General features: G+C 41.3%; 2 protein-coding genes across 2 annotated transcripts; both read right to left on the bottom strand. All coding sequences in view use genetic code 11, as the record gives it.

Annotated features, from left to right (window-relative positions):
- Positions 1 to 356: 356 nt before the first annotated feature.
- Positions 357 to 8,312, bottom strand: EGR_09755 (nuclease domain-containing protein; the record flags this gene model as incomplete). The annotated part of the gene is made up of 6 exons (XM_024499004.1): positions 357 to 659; positions 733 to 1,197; positions 1,273 to 1,795; positions 2,102 to 2,270; positions 2,311 to 3,838; positions 8,304 to 8,312. 6 exons carry the CDS (start codon positions 8,310 to 8,312, stop codon positions 357 to 359), a joined length of 2,997 nt encoding a protein of 998 aa, XP_024346574.1.
- A 1,006-nt stretch (positions 8,313 to 9,318) lies between these two features.
- EGR_09754 (hypothetical protein) lies at positions 9,319 to 15,815 on the bottom strand (the record flags this gene model as incomplete). Its single annotated transcript, XM_024499003.1, has 5 exons — positions 9,319 to 9,494; positions 10,898 to 10,939; positions 11,799 to 11,925; positions 14,882 to 14,984; positions 15,808 to 15,815. 5 exons carry the CDS (start codon positions 15,813 to 15,815, stop codon positions 9,319 to 9,321), a joined length of 456 nt encoding a protein of 151 aa, XP_024346573.1.
- Positions 15,816 to 19,182: the final 3,367 nt, after the last annotated feature.

Genomic DNA, 19,182 nt, shown 5'->3' with positions numbered 1-19,182 from the left:
AGACAAAAGGAAATGTGTAAGCGGAATGTCACACGATCCAACCCGAACGGGAAATCGGCGCGTAGTGCAGACCCAGACCGTTGCACAGCCTGAAAAGGACCCAAGCCGGAGACAGTAATGACAACTAGGTCCAGTTAGACAAAAAATTACTATTTCGGGAAGCAAATATGGGATTGAATAACTAGGCGTCAGGGAAGAAGGAAGGCACACACGCCCACATGCTTTGTCAGGATAATTATACAAAAGTGTTTGTTGTACACAGTTAACACATGCGCCGAAGGAAAGACGTTCAAACCATATTCGAGATAGTGAAAAAAGATTAAGGATGAAACGAGGGGCTTTAAAACCCGACAAATCTAATCCATGTCGTCATCGCGAAAATCGCCATAGCGCCATATGTTCGCGCGGGTACCCATTGCCGCCTTTTGTGCCTCCGAGTAGTGGACACATATGTCCGGAGGCATACGAACATTCTCCATGTAAGCCAGGCCATCACGCAACAGCTGTTCACCCACATCAACAAATTCCGGTGTTGACTGAGTCGAACTCGAGGACTCAGCCACTTGTTTCCGAGTCACGTAGACAACGGCACTCTGGATGGGGCGATTGTCGTCTTTTCCACAAGGTGTCGGTGGACCTGGAACAGGACTCACGCGAATCTAGAAAGATTTGAAAAGGACGTAAATTTCCAAATCACAGGCATCCAGGCGAATAGATGTACCCAAAACTCACATCCTGGTCTCCTATTTCGCGAGCAAGATAGTCTAAAGCAGCCTCGCGATCATCGGGGTCTGGAGGAAGCTGAACGTATGCCAGCCGGTATTCAGTCGCCAGAGGATCTTGACTTGCAAGATTTCTCGGCAGAGCTGCGAGTCTTGGAGCACTACCGACACTGGTATCAATGGCCTCCTCATTTCCAAAATCAATGAAGAGAACAGTCACAATCTTTTGAATCACACGAAGAATGCGGGCTCGATACCAGAGATTGTCGATGGAGAACCGAGCTGCACAGACCATACCCCGCTTTGGCTGGAAGTCTGTGGAAGACTCCACAGAAGGAAAGTTGGGTGAATTTAACTCCCGGTTTATGGTGTTTACTAGAGCCGTTCGACTGTTTAGATGAACAAAGAACCGGAAACCATTGTTTCCCGCTGCCGGGTTGCTTATGGTAGTCACTTGTGCAAGATTAGCTGATTTCTAAATAAACAAGACGAACAAAAGAATCAAAATCGAGGATACATTACGGATATACGTTTGTCACTTCCAACTTACAAGTCGATCCGATGTCGATTTTCTGATAATCTCGGCATCAAGGTGCGCATTCTGGAGATCTCTGACAAACAGCAAGCCATTCATTGATTTCGAAGCGTCAGAACAATCTTGGCCATCACCTTCAACAACATTCACATCAGCATTCCAAGAGGCACGAAACTCTGGCGAAGACCACAGACCGAGATTGTGCTCCTGCGCGAATGACTCAGCTCTCAGGAGTGAGGCGAAGTGACTAGAGCGCTGAACATTCGGCGCTCGGTTCACAGTTGCATAGCCGCGGGCAACCAGGACTGCACTCAAATCTTTGCTGGATATGAAAGGCCCTCCCTTCTTCCCCTTTCTAGCACCTGTCGCAGTGACCCTCACTTCGGAGGGCAGGGTAATCCAGCCAATCAAATTACCCAAACGGTCCATTCCATCGACCTCAAATTTGACCTCACGTTGCATGACTAAATCATGAGTATATTCACGGGCTTCGTCACCAAAAGGCTCACTGGCTTCTTCGGGCTGATTAGGCAATTTCCTTTGTGAAAGTTAAAAAACGTTATTGAAGATGGTATAAGCAACTGAATACTCGTCCAATAGCGAGAAACACACAACGGAATTGAAGAACAAGTGATGAACAAAGCGCGACTACAATTAAACCTACTTTGGGATGGAAGAAAGATATCCTAAAATTATACGTATGGTTGGGAAACTAAGACAACCAGTATGCAGGCACGGTTGTAGCTACTAATTGCGAAGACTACGCATCGCAATTACATAAAAACCCAGAGGCAAAGCAATGACTAGCTATTTACTGACATTATAAGAACCTTGACAGCCTCACCTAGAGGGTCGGGGACAAATGACTCCAGCAGCAAGAATAGCACAAAGTAGGTTCTCCCGATGAATTTCTACCCGCAGACGAGACGCCGATGCGACAAACTCAACGAGGGCATCTACAGCCCCAGCACGTTGAAGAGAGTAAAGAAATTGTCGAGATTTCGCCACATTGCCTAGACAAAATCAATCGTCAAGTTACAAGCAATAAAGAACAATGCAAAGAAGCAAAAAACTTGCCTCCAAGCTCTGAGAGCCGATGAACGGGTACGTCCTTGGGATCGAAGATACCAACACCTTTTTTCTGGGCTGCAGCCTCCGCCGCCCTGAGAGCATCGTAGTGCCGGGATCGAGAGTCTGTCGCATTGCGATAGCGGACCACCGACCCAAGACCACGTTGCACAAGGGCTTCAGCGATATTATTTTCACCCACCAGGATTGTGGCGCACACACGATCAGCCAGTGTGCTTCCCTGTGGTTTTAACTGTACGTAGTCGATCTGCACCCTAACCTGCTTTCCTATCAAACGCTTACGCAGAAACTCCCGAGCCTCATATAGATAAGGCACTTGATAAAGCGGACGAGGAACGGTCTGTTGTGGTCTGCTCATCTCCGGAACTTCACGGGGTGGTCGTACACTGGAGAGAAAGAATTTTCGAACTATGCTGTCTTGACAGCGCACAAGAACATTATCTCCATTGCCTACTTCGACCACCACACCCGTGTAGTCGGCCTGCATGTATGGCGCTTTCTTCTCAGTCTTTGCGGCTCCTTCCGAGGCATCTGCAAATTCACCAGCTGGTGGAACGTAATCTTCCCAAATGCGAAGGCTTTTTTGTTTAGCCTTTTGTTCAGCACTGCGATAGGCTTCAGCTCCACCAGCCTCCAGACTCACAACTGCCAGGTTCCACTCCAAGCACCGCGCCAATCCTTCACGCAGCAGAAAGAGGGCAATATTGCCATTTGGATGGAGAACACTGCCTACGAATAAGCTGTTGCTCATGCTTTCTAGGATGACAGTGACATCGCGTTGGAGAAGACGCGACTCCACAAAGAATTGCGCATCAAGAGCAAAGGGATCGTAAACACGAGAACCCTCAACCACCTTTGAGCCCGGAGTCTTGATACCTGAGAGGAGCACCGTGATGTTGTAATAGGTTTGAGTGACGTCCTCATCAACTGGGAAGAGCTGAATCTGCATCGTGTTACCCTCACGAACAAACTCAACAACGCCGTGAAGGGGCTTCCCAACATGGAGGTTAAAAAAGTTCGTTGGGTCCAAAATATTCCAGCAGATGTTACGCGGCGCGCCAACCTCGGAGCCAGACCAAAACCCCTTTCGATCGGCCCTGGCTTTCTCCTCTAGCCCAATGAGTGCTTGCAAAGTTGGACTCTTTTCGATCATAGCCTGACTCACGTTGCGTCGCACCTGAGCCAAACCCTCACTCACAAGGAGGTGAGTAAGGTTTTGAGCACCGGAATCCCTTCCCAGGAACACAGATCCATACACGCGATCGGAACCAATCTGATTCTCGACAGTGTAGCACACCTCCTTTCCAACTACTTTCGAACGCACAAATTCACGCGCTATCCAACCAAAGGGTTCGTCAGAGGTAGGCTCTCCAGAGGGGTTGAGCCTCTTGGCCACCTTCGGGGAGCTGATATTTGACAAAATTACTGTACGTGCCGAGGGAGGGCCGTCCTGGGCACGGTCACGGATGACTATAGTATCACCAGATAAAACCTACAATATGAAGACTTTATCGACTACGCTACATAGCAACGATTATTTGTCAGAAAGCGAATAATACAAGACATGACTGAAGTTATCAAAGCTGTTGCGTCACACAGCCTGAAGTCAGAGTAGCCGCATGATCTAAGCCAAATCACAGAAATAGCGTCAGAATACAAAGCGAGTGATCTAATTATTCGCTCCGTATGATATAAATGCCTTCCCACTGAACAGACTAACGAACGCCATGAAAACAATCGCGCCACATGAAAGGAATCACGCATTCAACTACACTGAACACCCATAAAGATGCTACTCAAACGTAGGCATGATACGCAAAGCAAAATCCGGAGGAGTAGAGAGCCTCCAACGTCTCAATAGCAAAACGGGAGATAAAGAACAAAAGGCAAACTATTGTCTTTAGAGTTACAAAACTTCCTAACCTGGTAAAAGCTTGGGATGGGTTGATGCAAGATTCATGTGTTGGTAACCTAAATGCATGTGGCATCAAATCAAATGGGGTGAAGCCCTAAAAAACACCTTGAAATGGGAAGTCTGGTCATGAATCTGAAAGCCAACCGTCTGCGAGCTGTTGTTAGAAAGCGCACCCTGTCCATCAAACACTGAAAAAATTCTTCTAAAATGATTAGGCAGTACGCATATGTCTACCTTCGATAATCTGAGTACTACAGTAGCACAAAATAGTATTGATAGCCATTGGAGAAGCAAAAAGGGCATAGCAAAGAATTGAATGTACAATTGCAGAAGTGATAGAAGACCATCGGTCAGACAAATCTTTCAAACTCACGAGTTTCCCGAATCCACAGAAAATAGGCGGTCTAGCCATTGGCACAAACACGTGGCAACTATGTGACACAAAATCTCCGACAACCACCGAGCCTCTACGATGACCAATTAAAACAATGGCAATATTTAAATCGCCGAAAATAAAAATAATGGAATAACAACAAACAATTGTGGTGTGTTGCATATTACCAAAACTTTAGTACAAACCTAAAATAAGCGGCCAAAATTCGGAATTGCACAAAGCTGCATCATCATTGCATACACCATAATTGGTGTCAAATAATTCCTTTCGCAAATATATTTAAGGATCTACAACTGCATATTTTTGAATGCATTTGCTCAATTTTTTCTGTAGATTATTCACGGAAGCCTTTGTTATGATATCAGACCTACCTTAACGTTTTACTTCACACCGAGACTTTACTGCAGGCTAAAGATTGATTAATACCCAAAGAAAGTATGTAAATTTAGCATGAAAATGGCGTTACGACTGTTAGCATAGCCTAGAGGGCCACCTTACCTGTCGAAGTTGCAATGGCCAAGGCCAAATCTAGCCCTTCACCAAAACGGTGAATTGAATGACAAACGTGCTACACTTTCGTATCTCTAGCCTTTAGGACCCAGTTTCTAGGTATTTTACACTGTTTTTAAACGGAGAGCGCAGTGCTAGAATGCTTTCCACCAACATTGACATAACTAAAATACAAACCCTAATAGACATGTTTTTTTCCCTGACCTATGGTAATGGTACAGCTAACTTTATCACTCTAAATCCTTCAGATCTACATTTCAAAAAGATATATGACAGTCAATTTTATTGTTGGCAGTAATCGATGGTTACTCCTGATTGTTTTACATGGAGAAATAATGTTTATTGATCCGGTTCCCTTGAACACACAGATTCAGTAGACCGTTATTGAGACATCGTCAGTTTCGCGAGGGTTCCTAGGTAGCTTTTCAATAACACCTAGGTGTCTCAAATCATAACTGGAATTATGGCAAAGTTTTAATCAGGAATATTTCGGGGTACCATAGACGATTGATCAGTTGATAATAAATACCTGCACTCAGAGCACAATTGTATGCAATACATGTTTCGTTTAAAGGGTGTAGGCGAAAAGTGCGTTAACAAAAGGCCCGACTGCCATAATTAGTGTTAATAAAAGTGTACAAAAACTTCAATGCACCTCCGATGACAAGGTAAACAGTGGGATCCAAAACTTTTTGGCTCCAAAAAACATATAAATAGTTTATGCGATGCATATAGAACTCAGACAGATATGCAGAAAATGGGCATAAGAAAGCGGCACCAGTGATCGAAGAACACAATGACATCGAGAAACTGCACAATATTACCAGCCACAGGAGGAAGAGAGAGAGGAGCAAATCGACAAATTTGACGTAAATGGATAGGGCGGTAGGAAAAAAGTGGTTCATCAATAAAACACCAGTTAAGACATTCAGAAGTATATAACTCTAGTCAATTTCACTTGCGCAAAAGACACCCACATATTCACACCTATATATGGGTCAACACTTTTACTTATGAAATACGAAAATTTATCAATACAAACAAATATGTAATTAATTTCATAAGTAAAGCACACCAACTTATTCATATATGCATACATATATAATACGTTGTTTGTTTGCTTAGGTTTCGGGGCTCTGTCACTGTCGCTTCGCTGAGTGGGCTGGCCTTTGAGCCATGCCAGTAGCCTCGACCAAGTATTGGAAATTCTTTCGCCTTCAGGGAAGTCTCGCTGCGCTGCAATAATATGCATTCCCTCATACATGCATAGTTGTAATTAATTTGACGAAGAGGAATGTATCCACACAAATCTAAACGTTTATGTATAGTATGTTTCTAAAAAAGCACCCATGTAAATATACGTGTGTAAAATACTTTGTTAGTAAAATACAACCACCCATCAAATCACGTATAGTTGCAAATAACTTTACTTATAGATACACTATACATCAATGTACAAATATTTGTAAGAACTTACACCAAACCGACATATATTCATGCTTACAGATGTGTATACATATTTTTAAACAACCTCAGCAATGCAAGGTATATTCATCCATCCAAACATACATATTTGTGATCAATTACACTAATAAAAAACATCTAAATAGTTGTAAATTTATTATTGCAAGCAGTTTCACAAATGCGGCATACATACCCATACATGTATGCAGTGCTCCGAGACTTCCCTGAAGACCAGAGAGGAGGCAACACTCGAGTCAAATACGCATTTTCGACTAGCAGCAGAGCTTGACGTCCACTGGCATGGCTCAGAGGCCAGGCCACTTGGCGAAGGTGCAGTGGTGGAGCACCTAAGCGGCCCATGGACAAAACCAAGAATTAAACAACCAAAGCACTGCATATAAAAATGGGTATTTGCAGTCAAACTCACTTATGCGAAATGCATCCACACCCAAATGCATCTGTATTTGCAGTCCATTTTACGAAATACATATGTACTGTAGTGCATATGTACTTTTTGACAATTACACTATTATGCTGCATCCAAAAATCGGTGAATATGTACACGTATGTTAGCAATTACACAAGTAAAATGTGCACATACATATGTGTATGTGTATTTGTAAACAACGTCACTGGTTAAGTACATCCACGCACCAGCACACATGTATCTGAAAGTAGTACTACGAAAGAAACATAAATATACTCTCAAATGTAAACAAAACCATAAATATTTACACATATTTGAGGTGGATATTATGTATAGATACATAATGCATCACCACACACATATGGAGAAATTTGTAATTACTTTACTAAGTAGTAAAAATAGTCACTTTTATAAACACACGTTGTTATCAAGTGTAAAAAAAATTCAGTAACATACGAACATAATGACAATCGAATTCATTAATACATAATAAATATCTGCCCAAACAGAGGAAATTATTTTAGCCAAACTTACAAAATTATAACAAATATGCACTGACGCAGATATGTGTAAAATCAATCCAAAAAATTGGTAAACGTATTTAAATACAAAGAGATGTTTTGTAAGCAATTTTAGTGGTATAAAGTGAGTATTCACCAACACACATACGTTTGCAATTAATCTCGCCAGCGCATTAAAGGCATTAAAATATACGCGTAATTGTACAAGTACAAATAAATTGTAAGAAATTTTTACAATCAACTGCATGGATATAGCAGATACGGTTTACAAAAATAGTATTAACTCATACATGTTAAAAAATGCATTTGTACTCTATTTCGCCAATAAGTACAAAGCTCAAATTAATACAACCAAAATTGCAATGAACTTCAGCAATAAAAAAATAACGGATACAAAAATGACTGTAACGAAAAGATAAATGCGTATTAATTGGTAATGTAAAAGCGCACATTTTAAAACAAATTCTACTGCAGTACAGGAAATTCATGGGACAAAGTACATTATGAGTAACAAGTACACCGAAGTCGCGCAAAAATAAGTGCATATGTAACACGCCGGATTTATGTAAAATATGTTTAAAACTATGCCTACATTAGAAAAATGTACTTAAATTGGAAGAGTATGCAGCATTAAATGTAATGAATTACATGAAGGTTGTGAACGAAAAATCCCAATGACATAAAACCGCAATAAGCTAACCAAATGAAATTTGCAAAGGAACCTACGAAGTCCATTCAATTAAATGAGGAAATAAAGAAAGAGCAAAACTTGTAATTAAATAGTTATTCTAAAAGCATAAAAATAACCACATTTTTGTAAATTCCATACTATAAAATATAAAACCGAAGAGTTGATGATAAATTACATATAATAAAAGTATGCAACTGCATAATGAGACACGGAATAAAATCAAAAAAAATAAAATAATTTTTGCACAAAATGATGCACAAATGCGCTCTTAAAAATAGGTATAAAGCATGTGCGCTTGAGGGAATAAATGTTGAAGCTATGCAAGTATGTATATATGCATACAAGAATGTGTGTGTATGTATTTATGATCGTAGGTAAATGTGAATAAATGTGTGTGTATATTGGTATATGTGTGTACGTATGCATGTATGTATGTATGTGCATGCAGGTAGGTGCATGCTATCGTATGCGAAGGCATGTCTGTAAGCCCGTATATATGTGTGAGTATGTTTGTAAATGTGCATGTGTGTAGGCTTGTATGCATGTATGGGCGCATGTTGTATGTGTGAATGCATGTAGTATGTAGGTGTGAATGCCTATATGTATACAAGCCAGTGTGTATGATTTCGTCTATGTATATATTTTCTTTGTATGTATGTGTGTATACTTTTACATATGCATGTTTGTATGTAAGCGTGCTTTTGTTTGTATGTCGTACATGCTTGCATCTACTTGTGTTTATATATATGCTTACATACGCATGTTTGCATATATTTATATTAACGCGCATGTGTAATACAATAGTGGTTTATCCCCCGGTATTGGTGAGGCGCCACTTTTGTACTTTGAATTAGCCCTCTTGTACCTATCTGGGTGGGCTGGCCTTTTGGGCTATGCCAATAGCTCAGACACCTTCTCCGTGCTGAATATATGTATTCTGCCCGAGTATTTTGTCTTATTTCGTCTTCAGGGAGTCTCGGGACGCTACACATGTATGTACATATATCTGTTGGTATTGATGTATGTTTTTTGTCTCCATGTATGTATGGCTTATTTTCGTATATTCCCATTTTTGCGTGCATGTATATCTGCTTTTTTATTATGCAATTTGATTTTTAGTGGGTTTGGTTTTTCGTATGCATAGAGTTGTAGCCATATACATAATTTTTTGAAATATATATACATATGTGTTTGTGTATTAGCACGGCAATCATAATTGTGAAAAGCTTAATATGTTTTTATACGTAAATGTAATATTTCTTAGCAAATTTATTCCTAAACATGTAGGTATATCCAATGTCATTTCTTACAAATATGTGGTTCTAGTTGTATTTAGCTTTAATTACAATTTTTGGTACGTACATAAATGTTTACAGGTTCAAATTCATTGTTTTCTTAGTTAACATATTATTAGTGTGATTTTAGATATATGTATAGCGTCCCGGGACTCCCTGAAGACGAAAGAAGACACAATACTCGGGCAGAATATGTATTTAGCATAGAGAAGGTGACCGGGCTATTGGCATGGCACAAAAGGCCAGCCCACCCAGCGAGTTGCAAAGGGGCTAATTCAAAGTACAAAAGTGGTGCCTCACCAGAACCGAGGGATAAACCACTATCGTATTACATATGCATATGTCCTATCAATTGCATTATATTGCAACATGTTGGTTGTTTAACTCCCTGTTTTGGTGAGGCGCCACTTTTGACTTGGCCGCTGTACCGCGCCAGATGAGCTGGCCTTTGGGCAGTGCCAGTATTCCCGAATCCTTCCGTATGTCCGTAACACATATTCTGCTCGTATATTATGTCTTCTTTTGTCTTTTTAATGTCTTGGGTGTTACACTGTTTGCAGCCAAATAATAAACCTTATCTTAAGTGACAGCTATCCTCAGGTGGTACGACATCATTTTCGAAGAAAAATTCAAAATAGTTAACAAAAACAATATTTTGCACATTGGAATTTCCACTATTGCAGCATATGGCTTAAAGATATTTTCCGTCACGATTCAGGCTTAAGATAATAAAATTTGAAAAATGCTTTGCACCTGGAAGCCAAGAAACATCTGACCACTTCTCCTTCACCGCATTTCTCAACTGTCCATTCCATTTCGGGTGTGTGTCAAATGCTAATGGCAAAAAAGGGCACTGCCATCGCTTCACAAAATTACATTACAATGATGGGTCAGTACCTCGCTCCTTTCCTCACCCCCTTCCTCCTTTCCCCACCCCAACGTTTCAACTTCTCAGGAATCGGCAATGCATTTATGTGATGAGGCCTTGCTTATAAGATCTTATAAGTAAATGAGCTTCTCCTTACAAATTCACTATTAATGACTGCTTCTCTCGATAACGCCTTCTTGTGTACGCTTCACGAGCATCCCCTCGAGTAGGCGGACCTTGGCTGCGATTATTGCTGGGCCTTCTGTAAAGAAACGAACGCACAAAACATAGGCCTGTAGCGATAGATTTGTGTCTCAGCTGTGTCCAGACGAGTCCAAAGAATGGAGAAATCATTTCTCAGCCTAAATTAGTCGGTTAGGGATCAAACAGTACTTTCCAAGCGACATGTATTTACACTTAATGTGTGTCACGAGTACGTGCTTGCTTAGATTCCACCAAGACTAACCTCTTCCAGTCGATAAAGCTGCAAAATCGTTTTTACCCCAGCCTTAAAGCAAAAAGTTAGGCAAAATTTCCTTGGCTTGTTAGTTTCCAATAATTGCAGTATGTACTACTCATAATTTGTATTTTCCATCTTCCACTCTGTTAAATCCATTTTTGAGTATTTCATCACCAAAACAAGTTTTCGGACAAATACCTGGCGGCACGTTCTATACCGCACCTTCCGCAATTGTTATATAGCAAAGCTGAATGATAGCTAGCCTCTATGGCTATAGAACTGTGCCAATCTTGGTTTGAAATGCTGACGTGCAAGAATCAGATCTGTCAGATTGGGCTAATTTGTGCTTGGTGATGAGTGTGCAATCAAACCACAGGAAAAGTGGGGAGGACGCATGTAAGGGTAAATTAGCTCCTTCATTTTACAAGTCGCTGCAGCAGGTTGTACGGGAAATCGTATGAACCTTTTATTTGCCTAATACCAAAGGAATAGACTAGTTTAAATCACTATCTTAAACGCTTATTACTATCGCGCTTGTGTCATTTTACATTGGCCTCTTCATTGCAACCGTTTTGGTCTACTCGCTTTGAGCTTGTATCATAGGAAACTAAGAGATTAAGGTTTCTTCAAAAATTTGAATACCATTCTTAAAGTTCAAACAATTTAAAATTCGTTTTGCAAATAGTTTGCAAGAGGCATTAGCTACTGCACACTAGAAGATAACCTACTACTTAACGCCGAATTCAGTAAGACGACAGTACGATTAAAGCAACTTTCGTAGAAATTAGTCCTGAGATCAGTTAGAGTTCGAGAAATAGCTTAAGTCAGACAATGGGGCTAACATTAAGAAGTAGTTTTGTATCCCATATTATAAAAGTTATAGTAATTATAAATTAGAAATATTTACAGTTAATGAACCACTTAGACCTGAAGTTCAGGGATGCATCAAGACCTATCAATGACTTTTTCCTAGATAGATGCCTACTTTCTTTAAATGGTTTCCTGGCAGTATTTTTAAGAATATGGGTGTAAGCCTACCACATTATTGAAAAATATTAGAAGACTAAAATTCATTTTGTTACTTCAACTTCCTTATTTTGTGCTCACGAACGTGCTTTCCTTTCTTAAAACTGTCTTGGCTATTTTTAAATTGCTTACTAATTTGATTAATGCGAGATAGTACAAATGCCTGAATTTGATCGGCCGCTAATCAGCATTTTTGAGGCGCCACCGTATCTAAATTGCCAAAAACATTTAAATTAATAAAAAAATTGTAATTTAATAAGAGACAAAGGAGATCGGTTTGTCTCGGCACTTATCGACATGATGACTGGAATTTCACGAATTTCTTTTGTTTTTTAAGGTGGTTTCTTTAATACTTAAATCTATTTCCTTACTGAAATGTGGTACCTTATTCTGTGACTAGCAAGAAATCTCACAATGGTCTCCGCGATTGCCAACATTTCCTTGTTATTCATCATTGTCAAACATCTTTACCGATGGCTCGAAACTTATCTGCGTTAGAGCATTTGTACCAGTTTGACTAATTGGCCTTTTTTTTCTACAGCTAGGCCTACAAAGGCGCCTGGTTTGATTGTGCAGCCATATCTCTTAGCAAAACATTCATTTCTTGTTCATTGTAATCCGTACCAATGAGTGTTTATGTTCCGGTATCTTCTTACTTCAATTTATCCGAAAACGTCCGTGACATTTTGTTGCGTACTCAGTGTTTCAATGGCATTCACAACGATACATATTGCATCAAGCCGTACTAATAACCCGTGCCCTCAACCACTCATAGGATGCGAAATAGTTATCCATAAATTTGTACACTTGTTCCTGGGATTATTGAGAAAGCTTTCATTGCAATGATTTAAGTGACTTTTGGGTGGACAAGGATGGACCGTTAAAGCTACCTTTCCTACTCGACTTTCTATTTACGAAAGTGATTGAACCAACTGGCGAATAGACACTTTTAATCTCTATGCTAGACTCATTATTCTTGCAGTGCTCGTTTTGGCGCTTTAATATAATGCAGGAATATTAATAATTTTTAATACTTTGCTACAAAAAGATGCAAAGTGATATGCATTTGGACACGCGAAATACAAAAGGGAGAAGCAATACAAGCAAGATTATTGTTCATTTTTGAAACAAGTGAGCCGAATGTTAGACCGATACGAGATGATGTTCATTCGATGCATCTACTAATTCACCAGCTGGTGGTAAGCAGGCCTTCCAGATGCAAAGACGTTTAAGTTTAGCTATTTGCTCGGCACTGTGATAGGCTTTAGCCTTACCAGCTTGTGGACTAACAACTGTCAGTCCCCACCGCAAGCACCAAGCCAATCCTCCACGCAGCAGAAAGAGGGCAATATTGCCTTTCGGATGGAGAACACTGCCTACGAATAAGTTGTTGCTCATGCTTTCTAGGATGACAGTGACATCGTGTTGGAGAAGACGCGACTCCACAAAGAATTGCGCCTCAAGAGCAAAGGGATCGTAAACACGAGAACCCTCAACCACCTTTGAGCCCGGAGTCTTGATACCTGAGAGGAGCACCGTGATGTTGTAATAGGTTGGAGTGACCTCCTCATCAAGTGGGAAGAGCTGAATCTGTAGCATGTTGCCAGCACGGACAAACTCGACCACGCCGTTAAGGGGCTTTCTGGCATGCTTATTGAAAAAAGCCCTGGGTTGTGCAATGTTCCAGCAGATGTTACGCGGCGCGCCAACCTCCGAGCCAGACCAAATACCTCTTCGATGGGCCTTAGCTTTCTTTTCGAGCTTAATAAGAGTTTTTATTGTTGGACTTTTTTCGATCGCAGCCTGACTCATACTACGCCTCACTTGAGCCAAACCCTCACTCACAAGGAGGTGAGTAAGGTTTTGAGAGCCTGAATTTTCGTCGAGAAATATGCAGCCATATACACGATTAGTGTCAACTTCCTTCTCGATAGTATAGCAGATCTCCTTTCCGACCACCTTGGAGCGCACAAATTCGCGTGCCATCCAGCCAAAAGGCTCATCTGGCGTGGGCTGTCCAGAAGGACTAGACCTTTTGGCCACTTTCGGGCAGGCAATATGATCGAGTAGAACTGTACGCGCAGAGGGCGGACCATCTTGAGCACGGTCACGGATGACAATCGTGTCACCGGAGATAACCTACAAAGCGGAATGACCTTATCGGCTACCCTGTACTACGACAATTATTTGGTGAAAAGTTAACAAGATAAGGCAAAAGTTGTCAAGGTGTTGAATGACACGGCTGTAACCTCACGCAACCTAGGGCCACAGCAGTCGTGTGCCCTAAGCTAACGCTTAGAAACAGCGTTAGCATGCAGGCCATGGGATTGAAATGCTTGCTTTATGAGATATACAATCCGACCCACCGAGCCTACTTAGGAAGGTTTTGGGGGCAATCGCGCTATATAAAAGGAATCACACACGTAACCACGTTTAACAGACCTAAAGATGCTACTCAATCGTTGACCTTTACTTAAAACAGAAAACGAAAGATTAAATAGCTTCCCACCTCTCCATAGCAGAACGACAGGTAATGCATGATAATGCATCTACCCACCCAGATTATCGCCTTTAGGGTTGCAAAACCCAACTAGTTTGGCAAAAACTTGGAATGGATTGATTCTAAATTCATAAGGTGTGAACGGCCTTAAAACATGAATCATCAATATGAATGAGGAGTAGCACTAAATTGACATTTGAAACAAGAACACCAACCATAAAAAACAGAGAGCCAATTAAACCTTAGGCTGTTGTCATATAGCACAGTTAGTCTTTCAAACGCAAAGAAGTCCATTTTCCAATTCTTGGGCAATATACCTATGTCTACTTTGTAAAATGTAATTCTTGGAGCAATTGAAAGCAGTAAGGACGGCGTTTTGAGGACCGAAAAATGTATAGCGAAACAGTGAGCCCAATTTCAAGCGTAGGGGACAACGATTGGTCAGACATGGCTTTCAAACTTACAAGTTTACCAATTCCACAAAGTGTAGGTGGTTTAACCATTGGCATAAACACGTGAATACTATGCAAAACAAAATCTCCAACAACCACGGGGCCCTTGCGCCGACTAATCAAAACAATGAAAAAAATAATTTTGTAAAAAAGCGTCAAACAATTTCGCTGGATTAACCATTACCTTAAAGCTGGTTTAGATATTAGACACACGTTTAATTTTTGAATCTGCACGAAACCGCATTTAGATTTCTTTTCAATGAATGCACCGCAGTGGGTTGGGCTCTATCTCTTCCTTCTTAGTCCAAATTCCTTTAAAACGAGTATACTAATCAGGTAGGAAACTTTATTGGTGGTAGTATGAATGAAGTACAGGGATCAGGGTTTTACTTGTTCAGAGTGCACTTATTCCTTGGGGATAGATAACGCCACTTCCTTTACGAGATTCGAGTCCACTGAACGCTTCTCGCCTAAAAAGTGCATTCAATCATCTACACGCTAAATAACCCTCAAATCTTTCCCAAAACCACTCTACCCCAGTGCTCTCCTTAGGGGTTTGAAAGAACTTACTATATGCCATTGGCGATGCACCTCCTTCTTCCGCTAGCACCAGCCGTAAACTGCATCTTCATATCTGACAGGGGTACACCTTTTTACGGACACACTTTGTTATGGTAATTGGTTGAGCACGGACTTGTGCATTGCGGAAGAGGGGGTTTGATAGTGAAATGACAATCATCACTGGAATACATCTGTGCTCTGTGGATGATGGAACTTGTGATGAACGATAGGTGGTGGGATCGACCTGTACAGTTGCCTTAGTTTCCCTTTTTGGTAGACGTCAGTCTGATTGCGGCTGGTGCAATATTTCTTCTGCCTGATATAACAGCAGTAAATATTTACGTGCGAAATCAAATGCATATCATATTCTTCCTTACAATTGCATCACGCACCCTGAGACATTTTTGGTTCTTACTTCTATTTGGTAAAGAAGTCTTAGTAATTTATTTCACGTTGTGCCAGTTAATGTGTGGACTGCAGCCCTGTATACCACAAGAACTTGTCCCAGACCCTAATCTTAGTCGTCTTCTCGTGAATCCTCAGTGAAAACTTTCAGTATTCCAATCCAAGGGCAATTCGTTCTTTCCCTTTGCACATTATCCTGGGGCTGTCCAGGTGTCGTGCGTGTCTTTAAGATTCGGAAAGTCTTGTTTTGGTCAGCAAGAAGTAGGAATTCAAAATCAGCGCCTTGATCGCTGTTCAATGTTTTGGGCGCTTTCTGTTGCGAATCCAACTATTAAGGAAAACTAAAGCGACTTTATCAGCGTCTTATTTCCTAACGGGGTCTGCCTCGGGTACTTTCGTGATGTGATGACCATAGCCCGAATGCAAGGACTCTCTATCATGACGGGTGGCAGAGGGACCATGATACCAATACCTACACTTTCCCCTAGGAACCATGTGGGCATGGATTAAAGTCGTTTTGTCACTGTGAGGTAAAGCCTTTTATGGCTGCTGAAAGTGACTCAGATTTGGCAGGAATCAATTATATCTGAGATGAGGAGAGACAACTGATATCTCATGTTCGAGGCATCTAGCATCTTATTTTTGCTCACGGGGCCAAATTAATCGTAAAGTTTCTGGAGAACTGTTTGCACAGATGATCCTAGAACTACGAGACGCTTATATAACTGCTATACCGCCTTATATTAGCATGGACATGAAAGATCTATGCCCTTAATTGTTTTAACCATATCAGCCAGTGCCTAACAATCCATTCTCAATATGAGCTTCTTCGCTATCAGATAATGTCTAAGGTGTTCAACCATTGTGAAGTCAGCGAACAGCTCAAGCTGTGTTGCACATTTTTGTCCCACCTCTTTGACGCGTTTCAGTCCCTCTGTGTCCCTTCATGAGTGCAACATCCACAGCTGCAAGGCTGGCCCTAACATACAGTACAGATGGTAGGGCACTGGATCCAAAGTTTGGTAATGCTAAAATCGGTGCAGAGCAGAGTATTTGCTTTACTTATTTGAATGTTTTATCGTCCTCTTTCTCACACTTAAAGAATCCTTTTGTCCCATTTTCCGTCAATTTATGCAGCGAGTTTGCCTTGAAGTAACCTGCCAAGCCTAGGAAACGACGAAATGCCATCATCTGTTGTGCAGCAATTTTGGTAGCTACTGTGCCATCTGGTGAAGGGGCATGGCCCGAGAAGTTAGCCGAACACTGCTGCACAAGAAAAGGGTTAACACCGCACCACGCAAGCGGCCAAACACTAGTCCCAGGTTTGTGGTATGCTCTCAAATGTCTTTAACGAATACGAGAATGCTATCGAGGTATATCTTGCAATGTTTGGGAATTAAATCGACTAATACGGTTTGCATCAGCAAATAAAAGATGGTCGCTGTCTTACAGAGTTCAAAATTCCACCCGATAATATATAAAACTGTCCTTTCTCTGTCCCTTTCCGCCAAATTCACTTACCAGTGTCCTGATGTTAAGCCTGAGGGAGAGAACCACTAATTCTTGCAGGGAGCCCAATTAAGAGTTAATGTGGGACAGTAAGGAGGCAAACTTCTTTGCCACGTTCTGATTCCTGCTGTCGACTCACTGTCACTCACTTCCGTCCTCTGACGAGACGTATCACTTCATTTTAGCAGAGGAGGTGGTACGCCTCCGGGTGCCTATGGTATACGCGACAATGCTTGTTCGCCCCAGCTTAACACTTTACCAGGAGAATATATTTGCGTGCTTAACCATTCACAAGCGAAGTTCTTTTCCCTGAAAGTGGGTTATGTAGGTAGGCTGAGCAGAGAGGTCATCTGGGTTGTTTATGGGTACGGCTACGGTCTCAAAAAGGGCGTTACAAATATTGTCAATGTCTTTTTTTTTGGTAGCAAAACGGCTGCCTTGGCTGTAATGTCACGATTAAAAGAGTTGGTGTCTTCTGCAAAATTTAGGATTACCTTAATTTTTAGTTAAAATCGGCGTTAAGAATCGCGTCCTAAGCAAGTTTTGCACATCTTGTAAATTTCACTACCTAAATTTACTTGCCTTTGCTACCATCTCCCTTCATTCTGCTGAATGCAATAAGCTACAAAGGGTCAAGAAAACCTTAATATATCCTATCAATCTAGTTGCACCACAGTCAAAGAGGAAATTGTATGGATGCCCTTCCAGTTTGTCATGGATTAGCAAGAATAAATTAGGGCAATATGATAGTAAATAAGAAAAGGAAAAGGAGGACTTACCTAATTTTGGGGTATAACACAGAGGACCACGATAGGAAGGTGTTGGATTTGATCATTTATTAAGGCTGTTGTGGCATATGACTGCAAGAGACTCCCTGCGCTTCTTTGCAGTGAACTTTACCAGTTCGATGGGGAGTTAGTGTTTGTATCGAGGAATTTCTCGATCATAATGGGTTGGCGCGCTTCTTGTCTGAGCTAAACGGCATTCTATCTTGAGACTCTAGTTGGAGGCTGTTTGGTCGAAGCTCGTTATATTGTAAGTTGGAGACCTTCAGCGCAGCCACACCGTCTTCGTCCGCATCATAGCAGTGGTGAAGGAACTCTGTGGTAAGTGACTGCTCCTCCTGGTCAATAGAGAATTTGGGTAAAGCAAAGCAGGATTTTCAATTTGGTGAATGGGAAGGTAAGGAAGAGCAGCTAAAGAAGGGCAGGTAGAATCTAGAGGATGCGCTGGTGTTGCAGGTAGAACCAAAGGCTAGGCCTGGCGGTTGTCAAACCGCACTTTTTCGATCCATATCATTCCTGAATGGTAGGAGGTCCGGCGACGCTGCCATTAGTGCAACAGGTTCGGCATTTATATCCTTCCACCTTGGCTTCGTTCGCTTACAGTGAAACGATCGATTTGGTAGGAGCACTCCTCATTGATACTTGCATGGACGGCGTACTGCTCAGGCTGCACTTCTCTCAAAGGGCAGATGACGACTGTTCCACAACGAGATTCGTGTTCACCGAACACTTTTCACCTAAAAGAAGCATTTAAACAAACTTATATTGCACACACTACATTCAGTTTTAAACATTTCATTCTAAAATCCCTCTTGAACATATTAAAAAATTCATAAGAACGTGTATATTTAAATTAATTTCCAGTAATTATTTGCGAAAGTCACGATTATTATGCCGGATTGCCATTATCGTCTAAGCATGATTTGAGGTTTCACGACAACTTTGTTGGTAATTTCATTGCATGAGGTTACAAGTTTAACCCTTCCTCCTTGGCCATTAATTCTTAGGAGCGAGTACAGTAAGTAATAGCATTAACAAAGCAGATCCCTTAGT

The sequence above is a fragment of the Echinococcus granulosus genome (assembly GCF_000524195.1).
Source record: "Echinococcus granulosus chromosome Unknown EG_S00165, whole genome shotgun sequence".
Classification (NCBI taxonomy): Eukaryota; Metazoa; Platyhelminthes; class Cestoda; order Cyclophyllidea; family Taeniidae; genus Echinococcus; species Echinococcus granulosus.
The sequence above is the reverse complement of the archived record's forward strand: the minus strand, read 5'-3'. Positions and strand labels throughout refer to the sequence as shown.